This window comes from Mauremys mutica, chromosome 17, assembly GCF_020497125.1.
Source record: "Mauremys mutica isolate MM-2020 ecotype Southern chromosome 17, ASM2049712v1, whole genome shotgun sequence".
Taxonomy (NCBI): Eukaryota; Metazoa; Chordata; order Testudines; family Geoemydidae; genus Mauremys; species Mauremys mutica.
In genome coordinates this window covers 21841908-21866224 of record NC_059088.1, presented here as the reverse complement: position 1 = coordinate 21866224, position 24317 = coordinate 21841908, and the positions used below count along the sequence as shown (strand labels likewise).

At 44.6% G+C, this 24317-nt stretch overlaps 1 protein-coding gene across 8 annotated transcripts in view; it reads right to left on the bottom strand.

Annotated features, from left to right (window-relative positions):
• POGZ (pogo transposable element derived with ZNF domain) overlaps positions 1-24317 on the bottom strand; it is a 65762-nt gene that overhangs the window by 10576 nt on the left and 30869 nt on the right. For 3 of the 8 annotated variants that reach the window (XM_044991986.1, XM_044991984.1, XM_044991985.1), the window contains exons 4-13: positions 22102-22149; positions 18659-18834; positions 14752-14860; positions 13896-14189; positions 12815-13015; positions 11853-11962; positions 11080-11414; positions 9207-9361; positions 1469-1569; positions 279-434 (exon numbers count right to left, since the gene is read on the bottom strand). In XM_044991986.1, the coding sequence (XP_044847921.1) occupies positions 279-434; positions 1469-1569; positions 9207-9361; positions 11080-11414; positions 11853-11962; positions 12815-13015; positions 13896-14189; positions 14752-14860; positions 18659-18834; positions 22102-22149 (1685 nt within the window). The remainder of the gene's footprint in view (positions 1-278; positions 435-1468; positions 1570-9206; positions 9362-11079; positions 11415-11852; positions 11963-12814; positions 13016-13895; positions 14190-14751; positions 14861-18658; positions 18835-22101; positions 22150-24317) is intronic. The other 5 variants (XM_044991987.1, XM_044991988.1, XM_044991992.1 and 2 more) reach the window with 5 other exon arrangements.

Below are 24317 nucleotides of genomic sequence, written 5' to 3'. Positions count from 1 at the left end.
CCCCCAACAATCTTTGTTAATTACAACTTGGAAACAAATACCGACAGGGAAAACTCATGATTTCTCACATTAAATAGTTATTTGTGCTAATTATAGTAGGAAACCCTACTTATTCCAATTTCTGTCCAGTTGTCGTGTGTGTGTGTGTGCGCGCGCGCAATCACCTGTTTCAGGCCCTGATTCAGCTTTAAGCATGTGCTCCACTCCCACTGAAGTCTCTGTGAAAAATGAACCATTTTAATCAAAATGTTGCAAAGACTGTAAATCTAAGTCCGTACTTGGGTTACCTGATGCCTCATGAAATGCTGCTGGAAGGCATTGCCATTCTTAAAGACTTTCAGGCAATAAGGACAGAGCAGGTGCCGTGTGTCCTCGTGGATCATTCGGAAATGGCTATCCACTTCAGAGTAAAGCGACGAACGATATTGACAGACCTGGGGATGACAAATGCAAACAATTAACATGGAAGTAATCTAGGAATGTATATCACATCTGTCACTATCGTATATAGTTACTTTCACTGAAGCATCTAAGCAGCTGCTAACCTACACCCCCTTTAAGTTACTGAATTAACCAGGGCTTATCTGAAGTAAGCAGAAAGGGAGATTTAACAGGAAGTGAGACCTAATAGTAAGTGATCTCTCTCAGTTAAAAATGGGATTAGTCAATCTAAGTAGATTCTTATATGGCAACCATAACCATGGTTCCTGAGCACCTCAGGAGTAATGAGCTCTGAAAGGAAGTAAATCTTATGCAGTCTTCATCACTCAGAATACAGGGCTACAAGAAGAGAGAGGTATCTTGAGGAGTTGGGGGGGAACATTAGGGTTTACTGGGGGATACACATAAAGAATAAAAAAAAAGCCACTTAGATTTTTTTAAAGAGACTACATACTCTTAAAATTAATAGTTATGAGAACAGATCTCTCCTGAGAATTCTGTTCTTTCAGATGGTTATAAAATTAGCAGTTAATGACACTATCCATCCAATCTAAAAAGAAGAGAGGGAATAACTGTGCAATCAGGAATAATAGATAGTTACTGAAAAGCAAGTCACAGTATGTCAGATAGAACAATTCACTCAGGCCCTATGTCACTCTGAAAGAGGTTACGTTTTATAAGTTTCTTATTCTTCTCTTTCTCCCACTGGACAGGCAGCAGTGGGGCCAATTTATGGAGGGTAGCATCTTGAGAGTGGATGCAAGCACTGACCTCAGGCTTAGACAGCAACTAGGGATGTAATGGAGTTAGTGACAGAGCCTTATCTTCTCCTCTAGAGTGACAGCTTTTATTTCCTGAAAAGAAACCCATCTCCAGGCCCTCAATGCAAACTACTAGTGTCTGCTCCCTCAGCACCAACTCCAATGGAACTAATCACCTACTTAAGTGATTTGTTGGAAAGTTCCAGATCTCCTCCTGGACTTCATAGAAACAGCCTAAAGCACAGAGTTTAAAATGTGTGTAATACCTGACAAACGTAGGGCATTTCTCCAGGCTTGTGGGTATCCTTCATATGCTGCAAGAACATTGGCTCACTCTCAAATGCCCATTCACAAATCTTGCACTTCGCTGTAACAGGGAAGAAAAGCAAAGTAACAGGTAAAACCCCCACAATAAAAAGGTTGCAGTGAATGACTTTGAAATCAGATAATATCATCCCTTTAAAGGAAGCAAAATATTACTGGTTCTCTCCTCTTGGATCTGGGGCATGTGATTTAAATCAATCAATCTATCTATTCTCAGCATCTTCTGGAAGTCATCACCAATACCAACTGAGCAGGGAGTAAAAGAGAAGGTTACTCACCTTGCAGTAACTGAGGTTCTTCGAGATGTGTGTCCCTGTGGGTGCTCCACTCCAGGTGATGGTGTGTCCCGGCGCCGTTGATCAGAGATCTTTGGTAGCAGTGCCTGGTCAGGACGCGCTCAGCTGCTGTCTCGCGGTCTCATTAGAGTCTGCCAGAGCGTGCACGTCCCGCACCCCCCTCAGTTCCTTCTCTACCGTGGAGAAGTCAGAATAGTACTTCAAAGTAGAGAGGAGGGGGGCAGGGAGTGGAGCATCCACAGGGACACACATCTCAAAGAACCTCAGTTACTGCAAGGTGAGTAACCTTCTCTTCTTCTTCGAGTGCTGTCCCTGTGGGTGCTCCACTCCAGGTGAATGTGAAGCAGTACCCACTATGGCTGGTGGGACTTGGAGTTGCAGCAGTGATGACTGTAGACAGTACTGTGTGGCCTACTATGGTGTCTGCCGTGGTATCCTGCGTGATAGCATAATGTTTGGTAAATGTGTGTTCAGATGTCCATGTGGCCGCCTTACAGATATCAGGAATAGGTACACTATGGAGGAAGGCAACGTATGTTGACATAGCTCGAGTAGAATGAGTTCTGATGCCTTCGGGTGGGTGGGCATTCTGAATGTGGTAACAGGTTCTGATGCAGTCAGAGATCCACTTGGAAAGGCGTTGCTTAGAGATAGCTGAGTCCTTCAATCTCTTGGTAGTGGAGATAAATAGTCACAGGGACTTACAAAATGGTTTAGTCCTGTCTAGATAAAAGGCGATTGCTCGTCTGATGTTAAGGATATGTAGAGCCGCTTTGTGCGGAGTCTCATGAGGTCTGGGATAGAATGCAGGTAAGTATATCGGTTGGTTAAGGTGGAAGGTGGACACCACCTTAAGGAGAAATTTAGGGTGGAATCACATGGTAACTTTATCTTTAGAGAAGGTTGTGTAGGGAGGGTAGGCCAACAGAGCGCGTATTTCCCCTATGCTCCTTGCTGATGTTATAGCAACCAAGAAAGCTACCTTCATAGACATGTGGAGAAGAGATGAGGTAGCTAAGGACTCGAAGGGAGGTTTCATAAGACCGCAAAGAACTAGGTTGAGATTCCAGGCAGCTGCCGATGGATAGATCTCAGGGTAAAGATTTTGCAGGTCTGTGAGAAAGCGTTTTATTGTGGGGTGGGCAAAGAGAGAATATCCATCCAGCAAATCACGGAAGGTGATGAGGGCTGCGAGGTGTACTCTGATGGAGCTGAGCAAGAGCCTGTCCTGTTTTAGTTTCGAAAGGTAGTCTAGGATGTAAAGGAGGGTCCCGGTATGGGGTGTCAAGTGTTTATGGCAGCACCACACAGAGAAGCGTTTCCACTTTTGCAGGTAAGTCTTACAAGTGGAGTCTTTTCTACTATGCAGCAGGACATACCGGACTTGCTCAGAACAGGCTAGTTTGTGGGTCTGGAACCATGAAGGAACTATGCCGTCAGGTGGAGGTTCTGGAGCCGCGGGTGAAGAAGCTGGCCGTTGTCCTGAGAAAGCAGATCTGGTCTGTTGGGGGGGAAGTCTGTGGAGGACGGATGGACATGTGGAGCAGGTAATTATACCATGCCTGTCTCGGCCAAGCCAGGGCAATAAGTATGACCCGGGCTTTATTTCTGATCTTGTGTAGAACCCTGTGTATCGGAGGGATCGGTGGAAAGGAATACATGAGAGAGTTGTTCCACAGGATGAGGAAAGCGTCTCCTAGGGATGCAGTCCCAAATCCCACTCTGGAGCAAAATAGGTGGCATTTGTGATTCTAGATTGTGCCAAAGAGGTCTATCAACAAGGTGCCCCAGTGGGAGAAGAGCTGTTGTAGTATCATGGGATGCAATTCCCATTCGTGTTCTTTGGAGACGCGTATGCTGAGTGTATCAGTGTTGTGACATCCGGGTAGGTATAAAGCGGTAATTGTGGTCTGGTGGAAGCAGCATGAAGACGAGTTGCAGCAGGAGCTGGCCAGGGTACCACTGAGGCCAAGGCATGGGATAAGAGAAGTTAGGTGCCGCCCACGGGGGTGGAGAGGCGGCAAAGTAGGGAAACTGAGGCTGGTGGTTGTGAGCCATGACCTAAGGCGCAAAAGATTCCGGTGAAGGACAAAGAGGCAGGTGTGGAGAACTCTGCCTGCTGCTGCATATCAGGCTCGCTGTCAGTGAAGGTAGCCAGGTCAGGTGGGGAGAGCAGCTGGTCAGAGAGTTAGCGCTGTGTGTCAAGGAGCAGAGAGTCAGGCTGAGGGGCCACTGAGATGTCGTCCTGACTTAAGAATTGCTACTGCTGCTCCCTAGGCTGTGAGCCTGCTGAGCGTGATCTGTGCTCAGAAGCATGCACTGACTTCTGTTTTGCTTTCCCCGGTGCCGCAGGCCGTTTGTAGGCACCCTGCGGGAGGGTCCCTGCCTCTGCGCTCCACGGGAGCCGTGGCTGAGGTGCTGGGATGGTCGGAGATGCCTGCCTTCAGCGCTGTCAGCACTGAGGGTAAGAATCTTGCAGGAGACCCTTTACCCTTTTGAAAGTCTCTGGACAGAGACAGTTGGGCTTCCTGCCTCTTCGCATGAGAGGGTGAAGCCGCGCTCCCGATTGGTTTGGACCTGGCTGGGGAGCATGAGGGAGAGGGTTTGCTATTGCCTGTCTCCATGGGCGGCTGTAGGGATTTCTCCATCAGGACCATTTTCAGCTGCGGGTCCCTGTCACGACGAGCCCTTGTTTTGAGGCTGGTACAATAGACACACTTGGCAGGGACATGTGTCTCGCCGAGGCACTTCACACAGCATGAGTGTCCGTCGGACCGTGGTATAGAGTCTTTACAGGAATCACATTTCTTAAATCCTGAAGACCCTGGCATTATTGCACTAGGAATGCCGGGGACAGTGTCTCAACGGGAGACAAACTTGAGGAAAAAGAAGGGTTCTTTTGTTGTTGTTTTTTAAACTAGGTAACTATTCTAAAGGAAGGGAAATAACTGGGATGTTACCAACTATTTCTATGTCTTTGCATTTGTTTCCTTCAGAGACCAGGGAAGAGGATCAGCACTGCCCCAAGTCCCGTCTTCAGCTGAGGACGGTTGAGAAGGAACTGAGGAAGGTGTGGGACACACGCACTCTGGCAGACTCTAACGAGACCGTGAGACAGCAGCTGAGTGCGTGTCCCCCGACCAGGCACTGCTACCAAACATCTCCGATCAAGGGCGCTGGGACGCACCATCACCTGGAGTGGAGCACCCACGGGGACAGCACTCGACGAAGAACTGAGTTATCAAAGAACATGGAAAAGCTCCATTTCTTTTGGCCCAGGCCAATGCTGCACTGTTTCCAAAAATACATTTTTGATCAGATTAGTTTAAGCATCATCTGAAGTCTATTTGGTAATCCCTATGTGAAATGAATTTGGAAGGTCACAACTAAGCTTAGAATAACAGAGACTTGGTGGGGTAACTGACATGACTCGCCCACTGTCATGGATGGGTAAAAATTGTTCAGGAAGGACAGGAAGGGGAGAAAAGGTGGAGGAGTTGCACTGTATGTAAGGGAGCAGTATGATTGTTCAGAGCTCCAATATGAAACTGGAGAAAAGTCTGTTGAGAGTCTTTGGGTTAAGTTTAGAAGTGATAGCAACAAGGGTGATGTCATGGTGGGCATCTGCTATAGTCCACCAGACCAGGAGAATGAGTTAGACAAGGCTTTCTTCAGACAACTAACAGAAGTTTCCAGATCACAGGCCCTGGTTCTCATGGGGGACTTCAATTTCCCTAACATCTGCTGGGACAGCAATAGAGCAGTGCACGGACAATCCAGGAAGCTTTTGGAGCGTGTTGGGGACAACTTCCTGGTGCAAATGCTGGAGGAACCAACTAGGGGCCGTGCTCCTCTTGACCTACTGCTCACAAACAGGGAAGAATTGGTAGAGGAAGTAGAAGTGGGTGGCAACCTGGGCAGCAGTGCCCATGAGATGGTCGAGTTCAGCATCCTGACAAAAGGAAGAAAGGAGAGCAGCAGAATACAGACTCTGGACTTCAGAAAAGCAGACTTTGACTCCCTCAGGGAACTGATGGGCAGGATCCCCTGGAAGACTAATCTGAGGGGGAAAGGAGTTCATGAGAGCTGGCTGTATTTTAAAGAAGCCTTATTGAGGGCGCAGGAACAAACCATCCCAATGTGCAGAAAGAATAGCAAATATGTCATGCAACCAGCTTGGCTTAGAGAAATCTTCAGTGAGTTTAAACACAAATAGGAAGCTTACAATAAGTGTTAACTTGGATAGATGACTAGGGAGGGAGTATAAAAATATTGCTAAGCATGCAATTGGAGTTGCAGCTAGCAAGGGATGTCAAAGGTAACAACATGGGTTTCCATAGGTATGTTAGAAACAAGAAGGGCTCAGGGAAAGTGTGGGACCCTCACTGAATGCGGGAGGCAATCTAGTGACAGATGATGTGGAAAAGGCTGAAGTATTCAATGGTTTTTTTGCCTCAGTCTTCACAGACAAGGTCAGCTCCCAGATTGCTGCACTGGGCAGCACAGTATGAGGAGGAGGTGAGCAGCCCTCAGTGGTGAAAGAACAGGTTAAGGACTATTTAGAAAAGCTGGACATACACAAGTCCATGGGGCCAGATGCAATGCATCCAAGGGTGCAGAGGGAGTTTGCTGATGTGATTGCAGAGCCATTGGCCATTATCTTTGAAAACTCATGGCGACTGGGGGAGGTCCCGGACGATTGGAAAAAGGCAAATAAATATAGTGCCCATCTTTAAAAAAAAAGAGAAGAAGGAGAATCTAGGGAAACTACAGATCAGTCAGCCTCACCTCAGTTTCTGGAAAAATCATGGAGCAGGTCTTCAAGGAATCCATTCTGAAGCACTTGGGGGAGAGGCAGGTGATCAGGAACAGTCAACATGGATTCACCAAGGGCAAGTCATGCCTGACCAACCTGATTGCCTTCTATGATGAGATAACTGGCTCTGTGGCTATGGGGAACGCGGTGGATGTGACATATCTTGACTTTAGCAAAGCTTTTGATACTGCTTCCCACAGTATTCTTGCCAGCAAGTTAAAAAAGTATGAGTTGGATGAATGGACTATAAGGTGGATAGAAAGCTGGCTAGATCATCAGGCTCAACGGGTAGTGATCAATGGCTCCATGTCTAGTTGGCAGCTGGTATCAGGCGGAATGCCCCAAGGGTCAGTCCTGGGGCCGGTTTTGTTCAATATCTTCATTAATGATCTGGAGGATGGCATGGATTGCACCCTCAGCAAGTTTGCAGATGACACTAAACTGAGAGGAGTGGCAGATATGCTGGAGGGTAGGTATAGCATACAGTGGGACCTACAAAAATTAGAGGATTGGGCCAAAAGAAATCTGATGAGGTTTAACAAGGACAAGTGCAAAGTCCTGCACTCAGGACGGAAGAATCCCATGCACTGCTACAAACCAGGGACCGAGTGGCTAGGCAGCAGTTCTGCAGAAGAGGACCTGGGGATTACAGTGGATGAGAAGCTGGATAGGAGTCAACTGTGTGCTCTTGTTGCCAAGAAGGCTAGCAGCATACTGGGCTGCATTACTAGGAGCATTGTCAGCGGACTGAGGGAAGTGATTATTCCCCTGTATTTGGCATGGATGAGGCCACATCTGGAGAACTGTGCCCAGTTTTGGGCCCCCCACTACAGAAAGGATGTGAACAAATGGGAGAGAGTCCAGTAGAGAGCAACAAAAATTATTAGGGGGCTGGAGCACATGACTTATGAGAAGAGCCCGAGGGAATTGGGCTTATTTAGTCTGCAGAAGAGAAGAGTGAGGGGGGATTTGATAGCAGCATTCAACTACTTGAAGGGGGTTCCAAAGAGGAAGGTGCTAGGCTGTTCTCAGTGGTGGCAGATGACAGAACAAGGAGCAATGGTCTCAAGTTGCAGTGGGAGAGGTCTAGGTTGGATATTAGAACAAACTATTTCACTAGGAGGGTGGTGAAGCACTGGAATGGGTTACCGAGGAAGGTGGTAGAATCTCCTTCCTTAGAGGTTTTTAAGGGCTGGCTTGACAAAGCCCTGGCTGGGATGATTTAGTTGGGGTTGGTCTTGCTTTGAGAGGGGGTTGGACTAGATACCTCATGAGGCCTCTTCCAACCCTAATCCTCTGTGATTCTAAGCTTCTAATGGACAAATGTCCTGTTGTCATTTAGAATAGACCAAAGAAAGAACCTAAGACTTGTGTGGAAACAACAGTCCCATCATGCTTTGCAGATAAAATAAAGCTAACTTTAAGGAGTGGAATTTTACTAAGCATAACATTTGGCATGTTTCGAAATTGTTGTAACAGATATTTTAGCAATATACTAACCACAAAATGCATGCAAGATGTGTAACGACTACCATTGTCCAAAGAAAGGTATAAACAATGACTAGTCATCAGGTTTTAAGACAGATGAAAAGTTACAAGAGATTGAGTAAGGCATAGTACCTGAACTTTCTCATCTCACAAGGTGGCACTGGTGGGCATGGTGTGGGGAAACACATCTTATGTATATAAACTGAGGACTTCAGTCTGCTTTCACCTGCACTAGATTTGTTTTATTGTTTAAAAGAATATATAACGAGCCCCCAATAAGAGCTCCACGGATCTACCTTAGCCAGGGCCGGCTCCAGACCCCAGCGCGGCAAGCACGCGCGTGGGGCGGCCCTTTCCCGGGGGAGGGGGGGGGCGGCAGGCTGGGCCGGCGGACCTGCCGCAGTCATGCCTGCGGGAGGTCCACCGGAGCCCCGGGACGACCGGACCTCCCGCGGGGCATGACTGCGGAGGGGGCGCTCGTCCCGCGGCTCCAGTGGACCTCCCGCAGGCATGACTGCGGACAGTTCGCTGGTCCTGCGGCTCGGCTGGACCTCCCGCAGGCATGCCTGCGGCAGCTCAAGCGGAGCCGCCGGACCTGCAAACCGTCCGCAGCAGCGGGAGGTCCAGCCGAGCTGCGCGACCAGCGGACCCTCCGCAGTCATGCCCGCGGGAGGTCCACTGGAGCCGCGGGACGAGCGCCCCCTCCGCAGTCATGCCCGCGGGAGGTCCGCTGCTCCCGCGGCTCCAGGGCGCCTCCCGCACATGACTGCTTGGGGCGGCCAAAAAGGTAGAGCCGCCCCTGACCTTAGCTCAGAATTTCATTCCTTTAGGAGGTTCATATCAGAACCTAAACATTATCTGATTATCATTGTTTTGGGTCTTGACAATGAAATCGCTTTGGACTAATACTACAATTTAGTTTGAACTTTTGCAGGCATGCAAAATAATTTAATTCCATGTAACCCCACATCACAAACTGAATCATGATGGCATGGTCCCAAAATGGACAGACCTCTTTCTCCAGAGACTTGCACTGAAATCCTGAAATAAACAAACCAACCACCCGCTACCACCACTTACTGGTTGATTCATAGGGACTATGAACGTTCTCTAAGTGGCACTGCAGCTGGAAGGGGGTGGAGAACTGCCTGTAACAGTGCTGGCAAATAGTATGGACATCTACTTCCCCATTCTGCTGATCTAGTTCAACATGGTGTTTCATATGATTCATAAACCTGAAGGAGAGCAGAGAGTATGTGAACATAAATGCAAAAACATTCACATTCATATCAACCCTGGAAATGGTGTGAACCAGACACTTTAACATTGGTTATTTTTGGCATTGCTTTCACTAGTAGCAAAAACATTTATTTTCAAATAGCTAACTCAAATAACTGCATTTTTGGCATAGTATTAAAATACTCTCTTCTCACTAACCCTACCAAAACCAGGCCTGACATGATGGCAACACTCCCTCCATCAAAGAGAGATGGACATGACGTCCTTCACTCTGTGGCCCAGAGATATTTCAACAGCAGTTTATTCAGCCCCTGGATAGTAGGATACATCTGACTCTGCTCTCTAACTGCCCACTGAAGAAGCAGCATCAAGAGAACAACAACTAAAATTCTCCATCTGCCATAACAAAGCATATCAGCTCAAAGTAAAATTCTTAGTGGTTTCCTAGGGACTGGACTAGTGGTGAGTTGTTAGAACTTTTAACATCTGTAATTTCTGATTAGGACTCAGGATTCTATTATTCTAGCCCAGAGTTTCCCAAACTGTGACAGTCCCGAGTGGTCTACTGGCACAGCCATTGGTGGAGTTTGGAGAGGACATTGGAGTTTGTGAAGCAGACAGTGACAGAGGGGCAGCCGATGATGGACCCTGCTCAGTGCTAGAGGAGCCCAGCACCCCCAGCAGGTGGCAGAAGACGACGTGGAGCCACTGTGCGGTGAACAAGAAGGGGCTGGCCCTGAGAGGTGGCAGCTCCCAGGGTGGCTGGAGGGTTTGTGGCTGTTCCCGCTCCAAGCCACCACACCCACAATCCATGGCTGTCAGGCCTCCTGGAATATCAGCTCCGCGGCTCCCCCAGTAACCAGGGCACAGCAGTGCTGCTCTGTTTCCTCCTGGACAATGACCATCACAGATAATGGCTGGGTCTGACCCAAGCACCTGCCTCTGCCCAACACTGGCGCCTCCCACCCCCGAGCCTCTCTCCTGTTCCCAGGCAGGGGGTGCCTGTGAAGCACACAAGGGTGCTGGGTGGGTGACGGGGCAAGGCTGCCAGATGACAAGCTCAAGGCACTCAGTGGGCTGCAGAGGCGGAGGGTGTCAGTGGGGGCTGGCTGTGGCACCTGCCTGGCCCCTTCACCCTTTTGCTGGCTCTGCTCCCTGCTGAGGCGAGGGGCCGCGCACGCTCCATGGTGCCCTCTCCCTGGCAGATGCGTGGCGGCCACACTGCATGCTAGACAGCCCCTTGCCTGATTTCCCATTTGATCACTCTGAGGGGACGATGGCTCACCTGCCTGGTGGGTGAGGTGGGAGGGAGCACTATCAAACTGTATACGCTGATGGTGGGGAGGGCATAATTTAAAGGTTCAGCCGCCCCCTGAACAGCTCAAGTCATACCCCCTGCACCTCCTGGAAAGCAGCGAGAAGTGCTAATAATGGGCCGCAGTGCCTACTGCAGCTGCAGGAGGGCCTCAAGGAAAAATGTTTGGGAACCCTGTTCTAGCCAAAAGAGTTCTGGGTTCCGTTCCCAGCTCTCTGGCACTGACTCATCGTGTGATCATGGGCAAATCATTTCACCTCTCCGTGCCTCTGTTTCTGACTTACCTACCCTATAAGGGGAGCTTTGGAACTTAATTGATTGACACAGTAACTCACTTTGAGATGTGCAGATTCAAGAACTGCGAGGTATTGTTATAGGGGCATGTGGCATTCCTCTTACCGTATGTTGTTCTTTAGCCTCTTGGTGCAGTGTGGACACCGGAAGGATGTTGGAACCTTGGGGAAGTTCAAAAGCTGAGTCACTTTGCCACCATCCCTGCCATAGTAGAAATCATCTACCAACATGATGAGTTTGCTCTGGGACGAGTCACCTGCATTTTCACTTTGCTCTGGAGCTTTAGCGGGTGGAGACAATGCAGGGATAGGTGTGGAGGAGGGCGGTGAAGCAACAGCTGCAGTTTTTTCTGGAGATGGAGGCTTTGTAGGCTGAATATTTGGTTCAGGTTCCAGAGATTTTCCTTTCTTGAGGAATTCAACCATTTCAGGGCAGCAGTACTTCAGGAAAAAGAAAAGCCACACTAATGATTAGATTGTACATAACAGTTCCTATATCACTACACGTTCAACATGGGCTGTGACCTCATTGGTTCGCACAAGCTAAGTAGGCTGGGCCTCATGAGAGCTGGGATAGGAGCCCACCAAGCAACCTTCAGGAAGTCGTGAGGTGAATGCTCTTCCCTCCAAGTCAGTACGGCTGGGTGAGACTGGTGCTAGGAGGGGCAGTGCTAGTGGAGCGACAGTCCTTTCTAACAAGATATAAAATGAGGTCCTGCCTACCTCGAGTTATTAAAGATCCTGTGGCAGATTTTCCATTCCCCCATCAGATTGTCCTACCCAAGCCCCTTCTGTGGGGGAGAACACTGTTCTTCAGTATTGCCCTATACAATCACCAGTAGTGACTAATGAATTCTTCATCTCAGAATGGTTACTTACACACATATGTCCTCTTAAAGCCTCAGTCACTCGAAATTGGGCATTGCATCTTGGGCAGACTTTCCGGCCACCATCTTGTAAATCAAATGTGGGGACAGGAGAAGAGCTGACTGTAATAACAATAACAATAATAACAACAATAATAAAAAACTGGATAAGCCAGAACTGGAATCTGATACTACCCCTACATTTCAATAAAAACTTGGACCTAACTTTTGGCCCTATTGAAAATGATTCATTTCAAGAGTCATAACGTTAACTGCTAACAGAACTTGAGAGGAGAGGAATGAAAACGTGCAGATTTATGACAGCTCATAGGAGATACACTGCACACTCAGCATTCCCCAGAACACAGTCACTGGTGTCCTAAGAACGTCCTGATAAACATCTTGCAGCTAAAATCATCTTCTCCCATTACTCCAATCACACTCCACTCTCCTTGTATCCTTTCATTGACTTCCTGCCCCCATCCACATCAAGTTCAAACTCCTTGTCCTCACCTCCAAACCTGGGCAGAAGTCTAGAATCTGGATGGTACAAAAGGTGGCTTAAAGCCAACTTTTGCCTCATTCCCACTGAGATGTGCCTTTTGTGCAGAAGTAGCAGCACAGAAGCTGCCCCTCTGCATGTCTGTAAAGAGCTCTGTACGCCCATGGCGATATGTAAATAATAATTCTAACAATGGTAGCATGTGCATCAATAAACACTGCATACACAGTAATAAATACAAAGAGTAATCAGGAACTCACATGATAAATAGAGAACACTCACTAGGAAAAACTTTATGGCAATGAAGACATGAAATTCAACTGTATAGCTGTTTAACATGTCTGTTTCCTCTTTTATATGCAATCTAGATAACATGCTTAGTTACTTGTTTTCTGCATCAGAAATTGAGTGTTAGGAACATCTTTAAAAGTCTGTGCTTTCAGCAGAATCTAGAAGGCTGCCACAGACCATACCTTTCAGCGATGAGGATGACGACTCTGAAACACCGGATCTCTGGGAACCATGTGCAGGGCTGCTATTGGAAACCACAAGGGGACCAGGGCTCTGGCCTAATGAAGGAATGGTATTCAGTGTGTTCACCAGCTTAGCAACCTCGTTGCTGTTCTCTCCAGTTACTCCAGGTCTCTTCACAGTCACAAAGCTTGCAATGCTCACTGCCAACAGAAGGGACAAAAATTTTTTTAGGAACACAGGATCTGATATACCAGGCAAGACCCCTCATCTATCACGTCCTACATCCTGATAGATCAGACCAGACAATGGATCCAACATGTCCCCCATCATCTACTGTACCACATAAGACCATTAGTCCATCAGTTCTGGTATCCTGACTCTGACCGTGATCAATACCTGATTCACCAGAGATGTACAAGGAGGGTTGATGGAGGACAACACCCTTCTGACTCCCTCCAGCAATCAGCTTACACCATGAAACACGAGATTTGTCCTATAAATAACTATACATGTTATTGATTGTCATAAAAATTATCCACACCCCTTTTCTGAATCTCGCTGCAGTATTTGATTCTGACCTCCTAAATATAATTACATTGTCTGGACCTCTTGCTGAAAGAAACAGTATTATTATTTGTTCTAAAAGTTGTTTGCCATTACTTTTGAACAATCCATCATTCTTGTATTATTGGACATCATAAAAAAGGAACAACTAATTTCCGTTGTATCCGCCTTAATCTTAAAAACAGCTTCATATATAATCTTTCAAAACACACAAATAAGCAACACTTTGCGTTTCTTAGGGTCTTTCATCTGAGTATCTCAAAACATTTTATAAACACGAATTAGTTAATTCTCATACCCATCTGGGATACATGGAAGATTATCCCCATTTTACAGATGGGTAAACTGAGGCACAGAGCAGTTAAGTGACTTGCTCACAGTCACGCAGTGCGTCTGTGACAGAGTCAGGAATAGAACCCAGGACTCCCACTCCCATACTCTAGCCACTAGGCCACATATTTGAAAATCAAATTATAAACACTTGAGTTCCCACTGCTTTCCCATGGGAGGTCTTACCTAATTTGGGGTTAGTGGCTTGACTGGATTGCCCTGGCTGCTGCACAGTTAACTGTCCAAGTGTTGTTGGCTGCGTTGAAGTAGGAGTTGTGGAGGTGCTGGGAGTGGACTTACTTTGCTGTTGTGCCTGGGACTGTGGTACAGTGCTCCTGATGGTAAGCGTGGCCGGAATGACCGTAGTGAAAGTGTTGGTAGTGGGTCGGACCGGCATGGTTGTACCTGGTCTCACCTGGGCCATTTGAGAGAAAACCTGAGGAACTCCAACGGTTGGTTTAACAAACTGGGTGCCTGGGGCTTCAAAAAGAACAGAAAACCTGGTTAGATCCTATTCTCCCACTTGATGTGTCAGATATCTAACTGCTTGTTTCCCAGCAGCACTGAGCTCCCACAACCCCCACTAACTTCAGTGGAGATTATGAATGCTCAGCACCTTTTAAAATAGTTTCACTTTCCAAGATGAGTGAAATGCAAAAGGAAACATCAGACAGTGAAAATTACATTTTCATATTCTTCCCTTTTCAATAATTTTGGGTGGGATTTTCCAAAGTAGCACAGTTTTCAATGGGACTCATACTCTTAGTCATACAGACGCTGATCCTGAAAACTCTTACACGTGTGCTTAGCTTTACTGCTGTGAGTGAGACTACTCACAGTAGGAAAGTGTTCGCAGCACCAGGGGCTTAGGTGCTTAAGAAAAATCCCACTGTTCAAGGGCTACTGGAAACACAGATAAGGAAACAAATTTCAAGATATAATATTTTTAGTTTTAGTTTATGTTCCTTTAGTTGGATAAATGCTAAACAACAGATTTCTACCACATGCCCATTTAGTCTGTTTCAATGGCTACACTTCTTACCTGGGACTAGGGTAATGGGTCTAACCGTTTGGCCTTGCTGTACGTTCAGAACAATTCCAACCTGATTCATTGTGTTTTGTACAGGCCGGACATTCCTTACTGGAAATCCCTGCATTTAAGAGGCAAAATTATCTTTAACATATTTATTTCAACAAACCAAAAACAGAGATAATCAGTGTGATGTTTACCTATCACAATGTGGCGTTAGTTTCTGAATGGTCTTCCTAAATTACTTCTGTAAGGTTTGCTAGGTATGTTTAGGAGTGGAAGAGACAAATTCAGCAACCACAGCAGAACCAGTATTTGGTCAGTATGGAGTCTTTGCATCAATTTCAGTTGGCATTAGATCAGACCCTATATTTGCAAAGTCATAAATCCGATTTCACTTCCAGTAGAAATCTGCTCAAAAAGATCCTCTAACCACAGTTCCCCTCCCACCCACCCCAAAAAGGTAAAGGTGAATGAAGAATTTTCACATTGACAGCACTAGTCAGAGTAAGTCATATGAAGTTGTCAGAGTGACAAACTGATATAAAGTATTAGCCAAGGCTGGCTATTCTTCCAAGCATTTTTATTCTCTATTTTCCACAGGGTGTTTGCGTGTTTGTTATTAAAATAAAACTAACAAACAGAACTGACTGATCTAAGAGCCCAGGCTCCTCTGTGCCAGTCAATGGACCAGCACCATCCCCTTGTGTTGCCATAAGTATTGATAAAAAGGACTTTATATTTAAAGTGACAAGTATATCATTACAGAAGTACTTAGAAGTACAAATATATTGTGGAAATAATACTTATGCATTTATAGGTAAAAAATACAAGTGCAAGTACTTTCAATGCCTGTATTCTCTGGCCAATATATGAACAACTACCTAAATAATATAAGCACATAGTTGAAGAGAAAGAAAAAGAGTAACGATTAAACTTTATTTATATACACAAAAGAGAATGGAACAACAATGAAAAAAAAACTTAAAACGTAAATAAAATTTCCTTTCCATTATATCATTTTTTATACATATAATGTACAAACAGCAGCTCATTTGATGAAATGGTCATTTTCTTCAACAACAGTAGACTCTTGAACGTATCATCCTGAAGACAGTTCCTTCTTGGCAAAAAGATTTGTCTAGCGCTACTGAATAATCTTTCCACTGGAGCATGATTGGCAGGGTAGTATTACATTTGATAAAAAGTTTAACAACTACTGGATATTTTTTCAATTGATCAAATTCATGAGATGGATCACTGAGGAGTTGCATACCAACAATTCTTAAGTGGGAGTCAGATGCCCCCGATCATCAAAGCAGTAGAAATTAGTGGCATCTTTGGATGTTGTCGCTTGATCTGTAGGCTTTGGTAGGCTGTCACAACAAACCATATCATGTAAAAAGAATTTCCTCTGAAATTTTTCTCTCCATCTGATTCAGCAGCCAATGCAACTTTAAAAAAATCGGTGTAGCACAGAAACAACAAATGACTTTGCACTTTTGTTACTCACAGCTGCATCAAATGTCAAAATACGTCCAAACCTTTTCTATAGCCTTCCTTCACTTTATCTACCAAGCAAGAATTGTATTTTGGAAAAAATTAGTCAAGTCTAGATTTTAGCACAAGTGTGGTAGGCAGAAACACACCATAGAAAGACTAATGTTCTCCTCCCCTTAAGTTTGTCAAGTCCAGTGGCAACTGCGGACATCATCTCCAACAAGTCACCTAGAAATTCCAGCTGTGTTGGAGAATTTTGGCAGTGGGAGACGTTCTATCAGGCATATTGTAAATATGGTGAACGCTATTGAACTGTGAATTCCATTGCGTAGAGGTAGGTTTGGGGATTGTTTTTCCAAGCGTGTCATTCACAATCTCAGAACTCTTTGAACTCTGGTATGCAGTGTTGCTTAAGACAGAGCACTTACCCACTACATTTCTGAAGAGATGCTTGTATTGAGAGTTCTTGGCAAGAGCCCTAGAAGCATCAGTAGTTGCTATCAAGTTCAGAGTGTATGAAAAACAGTCATGTGTAGTGGCAAAATATGTGGTGGTAAAATATACATGAACAGTCAGCAGTATCGCTTGTCAAAACTTCATCAATACTCACATGGCTACATCTATCAGAACGTGGGGTGTCCACTTGTTTACTAGCATCATCCTCCAACACTCCAGGTCCTGAAAACAGCTTGAAGGCTTTAACAAAACTGCTAACACTGTCTTTGCCAAGTGTTATTTTTATTAAGTCCAGATCAAACGGTGAGTGGATCTGAGTCAATAGAGAAGTGATCTTATTGTTACCAATGTGTTCCAACAAAGTGTTGGAAGCTTAAAACTGCAGACTCTTGTTGGATTAGTAGTCAATCCAGTGACAGGTAATACCCACGTAGTTTCTTGCCTGAAGTGTCCACACATCTCCAGTTGTGCAAATATAATGTAGAGATGTCAATTTGTTTTTTATGCTTTCAAGAACCAAGTTGTATTGTCCCAGTAGTTTAATCTTTATTTTTTCGGTTCACATAACAGCAGCTTTGGGAATAATTCTAGTAAATAAAGTGCGAAAGCCACACCCCTCAACAGTTGACAGAGTCACCATATCACTAATAAAATTGAGAATTATCTTGTCTATTTTTTCTGTGAACACTGCTCCATCAGAGTCATTGCTGCAGAAAAGTATCAAAACAGGGGGCCTTTCACTTTGGGGTTTCCTCAGATGCTGTGAGCAAGTCATCAATAGTTTGCTTGCATCCAAAGTCTTTTTCTCCATGACTTCTCTAAAAAACAAATAAATATTTTATTTTATTCAGAGCAACTATGTATATATTAATTTGTAATTATTATTCTGCTCAAATACAAAAGGAAAAACAAATGCTAAGTTGTGTATAAAACATACCATAAATACTGCTTGGGGCCTGTGTTTTACAAAAAACTGAATTAGAGTAAATATGGTATTTATGGCCTTTTCTAGCCTAGTAAATCACAATTTCAGGAAACATCAAAACAGCAGTTCAAGAAATAATAAATATGTCCAATTGAGGGGAAAATATAGTGAGCAAAAAATGGAATGAACCATATTTAATTAATAATAATTATTTACCTGCATGTTTGGTGAAATCTGAGAACGCCTTCTGTTGTCTGTGAATTGTCTTTCTTTTTGGTTTGCACAAACTACAAAGTGCTTCAATAAAGTTCCCATCATCTTCAACAACATCTGAGAAGTAAGTTCTCACTACAATCGGCAACACTTTATTTTCAGACGCCATTAGTGACTGAAGAGATATTTCCAGATTGAAGACGACTAAGAATATTTACAACTCAACAGGAAATGAATCAGGAAGTATAATCAATGATACAATGACTGGCAGTGGTGGCACTAGGCAGAAGCTGACAAAACAATTCCTTAGGCCCCAATTTCCCAATAGCCCCTTCAGCATTGGAGCATGCCCAGTGCCTGGTAGGCATTTCTTATCCTATCCTGCAGGGTATGCAGCTACTGGGCTTGTCTTCTCAATGCAGGACACTGAGAGGTATGTGCCTGCCTGCTCTGCCCCCTCCCCTATACTGATGCATCTCTCCAATAGGCTGGACCTGTCGTGATCAATCAGAAATGAAAAGGGCAGGGCCACCACCCTCCCTGCCTGGTGGAACAGCAGGAACAACAGAAAAAAGCCCATGGCAGCTGGAACTGAGGGCCTAAAGTGCCCAACCCAGTGGTTTCTGGGGACGAACCAGAATCCAGGAGAGTTTGAAAAAGTACTTGCAGATTTTTTTTTTTTAAAGTTACTTATGATTTGGGTACCTTCAACAGTACTTAAATACAAGCACTAAGTACAGAATACATAAAAGTACTTAAGTACAGTTATGTAGAGTGCTTCAAAATATTTAAGAATACTTAAGTACTTGGTAACAGAAAACTCACCTGTGTTGTAATGAAGATAGGTTGGCTGCTCACTGGTGAATTAGTAACATGGTTGGCATTCTGCATCACCTGAACAGGTCGTAACACTGGCTGTGTTACCATTGTGCCTAGCCCCGAGGTTGGGTTCTGGGTAAGGATTAGTGGCTGTCCACCCTGCTGAACAAGAGGGTTGCCAGCTGGAAGAAGAAAAACAGAAGTAGCTGTCAAATAAGATCTGCTTATTTTACACACCTTAAATTTTTCACACAGATTCCTCAGTGACTAGTTTTAGCCTCCACAATTTGAATTAGTTACACTGAACACATTTTAAAATATATTATCCAAAAGACCCACCTCTCCCATGCATCATCATTTTACTAGTCTGCACATCTGAGATTTTCAAAGCTGTCCAGGGAACTGGGCATCCAAATCCCACAGGTAGTTCTAATAAAAAATTTCAAAGATGGATTTCTCCTGCCCCCCAGCATAGTTGTTGAACATTGATCTGGCAGCGTAATGAGACTAGAAAAGTCTCCGAGCTAACAAGAAGAGAATTCCCTTGGCACGCAGGTACTACTTCAGGGTCAGGTAAACTGTCACAGGACCTCTCACAAGCCCAGTGTAAGGGGTGCGCCAGGAGAAGAACCACAGTGCACAGCATCATAGAAATTCTGGGCAGCACTGCCAACCATAGGCAGTCAGAGATGGCAGCCACAATCATGCTGAGGGTTGCACTGCCCCTTAGAACAACCCAGTACTGGGAGGGCACAAAAGTGACCTTAAAGCCACCTTAGCCCCTCTTCCTGCTCCTGGACAGTGCTTGTATGTGCTGCACATCCAAGAGACACCGTACACAATCTCACTTTCAGCCTTAATATACAGAAAAATTATTGAGCACGTTTGGATCACACAAGAGCAGGGGTCAGCAACCGTTCAGAAGTGGTGTGCCGAGTCTTCATTTATTCACTCTAATTTAAGGTTTTGCGTGCAAATAACAAATTTTAACGTTTTTAGAAGGTCTCTTTCTATAAGTCTATAATATATAACATACAACAATAGTTTAGTTAAGTAAATAAGGTTTTTAAAATGTTTAAGAAGCTTGATTTAAAATTAAATTAAAATGCAGAGCCCCCCTGGACTGGTGGCCAGGACCTGGGCAGTGTGTGTGCGTGCCATAGGTTGCCTACCCCTACAGTCCTGAGAAAATCCTAAAATACTGTAAGGCCTTTGCCCCTTCAGTTCAGAAACTTTTTTTTTTTTTTAATTAAAGAATGGTAACTCTTTTTTGCCTAGCCTACATGCTGGGCTTAAGTCTGTGAAAAAGACAGTATCTTGTGTCCTTTGAATTCAATATCCTAATATTACATGGTATGTGAAATATTCCATCACAATCCCTTTGGTCTCAAAGAGTTATTATGCACCTACCGGGTCTCCTTGAGGGAATACCATTGCCTGTTACTATTACATGCAGTGCTGGTTTTGCTACTATTGTTATAGTTGCCTAACACTTTCCCTTATAAAATGGCATTTTCAGTTGCAGTTAATTTTGCAAGATTTTGACTGTCCAGGCTAAATTTTTCCATGACAGGTGTTTGCCTCAAGCTGAATTTTCTTAGGAAACTTTCAGCATAAAATGGTTCACCATTTCAGAGAGTGAGATAAAAAGAAAATATGTTGTTCTACTCATGTTAGAAAAATTCTTACAGTGTTTTGTTGAGAAATTCTAGCACCTATTGGCTATGTAGCAGGAACTTTATATTTGCCAGAAGGATCCTCTGGTGTTGAGGATGTGTCTTTTGCCATTCCCATGAAAAAACAAGCGAATTTGGCTATCAGCATCTGAAAACCTTCATTTGCACATGCTCAACAGAGGTTTGTTAGGCACTGACTCCATTATTCTCCAAAGATTCTGTCTGCACCACCCCCGTACAGCTCCTTTATGTCAACCACAGTGACCATGCATCATTCTCAGAGTACAACTAAGCATGCTCAGTCTTAGGGCTGCAGGGAACGTAGGGACTTAGCAGGTCTGTCCCTGCAACTGCCCCTCCTGGTACCCAGAGGGCTGCTGTGGCACCAGAACTGAGAACAGGGAGATAGTTTCTCCTGTGTGCTCAATGCTTCTTCAGTTGGCACCCAGGCAGCACAAAGGATGGAGAAGGAATAGGAGGAAACAACCTGACTGCACAAAAGAAAGGGGGTGAGGAGAGAGACATACTAGGAAAGGGGAAAATAGGGCAAAAAGGTCTTTAACCACTGAAACATACTCTGCTACAGACCCTGCAATAGAACTCAGGAGTCTTGAGTCCTAGCATACCTCTCTTGCCACTAAATAGCAGTGAAACTCACTGCCAAAATGTGCATCTCATTATCCTCTCTGTGGGCTAGTCACCTGGGGGGAATAAGTCTTGTTAACTGAAGTCTATGCTGTGGACCTAAAGGTGCCAGTCTTGCTGATGACCCATGTGGGGGGTCAACAGAACTCCATGTGATGAAATTTCTGTTTTTGCAGTTTACTTATTTTGGTTTAAGATTAGGAAGTTAAATAAATAAATTTTAAAAATAAGTTATGTCAAAAGAACATTGTGGTTGCAAAGTCCAGCATGTAAAAGTTAGATAATGTCCAATTAAGGTTGCACAGGCAACTTTAATTCACTCCCCTTGTGCATATACATTATGATACAGACTTTAATTACATGATCACATAATATATTTTCCACAGAATATCTGCCTCATTCAGTGCACAGACTAAAAGGTGCTCTGGGAATGAATCAAGGTTGTATAACAAATGAGGCCGTGTCATCTGTATGAACCAGCCTCATTTGTTGCAGAGGTTGGAAGGTGTGTAGTGAATGAAACAAAGGACTGAAAGAGGAGAAAAGGGGTTTTGTGCTTATGGCAGTTGAATGTAACCCTAGAGAACAGGAGTCTATCCTGCCTCTCCCACTTAGTTCCTGTCTGATACTGGGTAAGTCACTTAATCCAAAAACTTCTCACAAGTGCCCACTGGATCTTCCTCATTTTCTGGGTTCCCACTTTAGAACACCTGAGACCTGATCTGAAGACGTGCTAAGAGCTCACAACTGCAACTGAAGTCAATGGAGCTGTGCTTTGAACATATACAGTGCTATAAAAACACTAAGTACTCTGAATAAAAATCAAGCCTGTGGCATCTCAGGTTGGGTTCCCAAAATGAGTGGGGCATTTGATGATTTTGGCTTCAATCTGTCTGACATCCTCATCTGTAAAATGGAAGATAATACCATCTTACCTGACAGGGATATTGCAAAGATGAAATTCATTCACTAATGTTTATGAACCACTTAGATACCACAGTGACGCATTTCAAAGAAAAGCCCATCAGGAAATGTATAATACTGTATTCAGGATTTAAATTTGTGTGCAGTAAAAAAGGCATGGGGTCAGACATTAAATGATGATGATAAAAAGTATTGCATAGCTACCCATTCGGTCAGCAGCATTGTTCCTGTGCACTGATTGAGGCAGGGGTCCTGCAGAAAAAACAGTGTGATCATGTAATTAGAGACTGTATCAAAATGCCAAAATAAGATTGTATAGGTAAGAAGTTGCCAACCCAAAACAAAGGAATTTTGCTGTGATCTCTTTTAATGAGTATTTCATATAGTACTGTTGGCAATTCAGTAGTGTTATTCTTCAAATCAGTACTCAACTAATATTAGCAGGTCTGTGCTCGAGGATATGTTATCTTTCAGAAGAGTTATAAAACCAAGATCCTGAACAATCATGGTCATTAAAGATCCCATGGCAACATTTGTACAACAAGAAGAGTTAACTGTAGCATCTTGGCCAAAATCCAACTAGAATAGAATGTTACATACCCTGCAGTAACTGTGGTTTTTCGAGAAGCTTTGTCCACAAAGATTTTGCTTTTAGTGGGCACACCCTATCCATGCAAGATAGGATTATTTTGGTCAGCAGTGTTAGTTGGGGCTATGCCTGTGCTCCAGTTGCCCTTGCATCTCCCACACTCCCAAGCACATAAAGGGCAGAGTGAACCCAATCACCCCTCAGTTTTTTCACCAATATAGAATCCTATAGAAGTAGGAATTAGTAGAAGTGGGCAAGGAGGGTAGGTTGTGTAATCTGTGTGGACAACACATCTCGAAGAACCCAGTTAATATAGGGGAAATAATCGTTCTTTCTTCAAGTGATTGCCCTGACAGATTTTATTCTGACTAAAAAGCAGTGTAGTTGTCCCATTGCTTGGAGGTGCATAGTAGGAGTGCTACTTAAATAAATGACTGCAGAACAGCCCTACTAAATCAGCATCTGATCTGGAAGCTTCTACTAAGGAACAGTGTCTTGTAAGTGTGTGGATTGAACACCATGTAGCTGCCCTACAAAATTCAGATATTGAGACATTCCTCAAACAGGCAGCAGAGGTTGCCTGAGCTCTAATGGAATGAGCTCTCACCTTGCTAACTCTCAACATATCCTTAGGCAACTGCAAACATACTTAGGTAACCTCTGAGAGGATACAAGTTGTCCTTTATTTCTATCAGCAAAGGCCACAAATAGTTTGGGTGTGAGCTGAATGATTTAGTTCTAAGTAAAAAGACAGTGCCCATACTACATTAAGTGTGTGAAGTTTAACTTCCCCTTGGGCTGAATGAGGTTTGGGAAAGAAAACTGGGAGGTGAATGGATTGGTTTTCATGGAACTGAGAGACAACCTTGGGCAGAAACTTGGGTGAGGTCTAAGAGTGGAAATGTCCTTATGAAACACCATATAAGGAGGACCAGTCATGAAGACCTGAGTTGCCTCTAACCTTTGAGCTGATGTAATGGCTATCAAAAATACAGTCTTCACTGACAAGTGGTATAGTTGCTACGAGCTCAAAATGGGGATCATCAACCCTGCTAATACTATACAGTACGTCCTCACTACAATGCCCTTCATAATAATGAACCTTCAGCTATAAAGAACCTGGTCCCTGAATCCCACTTCGAGCTCCACAGCTGCAGTGGAAGCTGACAGCTCCTCCAGCCCTGCCACAGCCACAAGGCTGGAGGAACTGTCAGTGGCCTCCTCTCCTCTCGTTTCCCCGCCGGGGCAGCAGGGCTCTTTCACTATAATGAACCACTGGCTATAACAAACAAATGGCTTGGATCCTGATGGGTTCGTTATAGCGAGGGTGTATTGTACTGAAGTCCCAGGAGTGTGGGGCGCCCAAACTGGAGGAAAAAGCCATGTATAAGGCCCTTCAGAAATCTTGCCACTGAGGGTGGGAAAATAACCTGTGACCCCTAGATAGGAAGGTGATGTTCAGATATTACTACTAGATGGAGCCTTATGGAGCTGATGGAAAGCCCAGATTGTTTCAAGGTTACAAAGGTCCAGTATTGGTGATTTTAAGGGAGAAAGCTGGTGGTGACGCCCAAACAGAAAACCTCTTCCATTTAGCTTTGCAATTAAATCTAGCTAAATATTTCCTGCTTTGTAGAAGAATGTTCTGAACCACAGCTAAACAGCTTCTTTTGGTGGATGTCATCTAGCCAGCATCCAGGCTGACAGATGTAAGGAAACTGTGTCCAGGTATGGGATTTGAATGGTGATGTCCCAGACCATCTCAGGCGGAGCGTAGGTGAAGTCTAGTATGCTGTACAATGTAAGTACATGAGGCTGTGTGTTCTGGAAG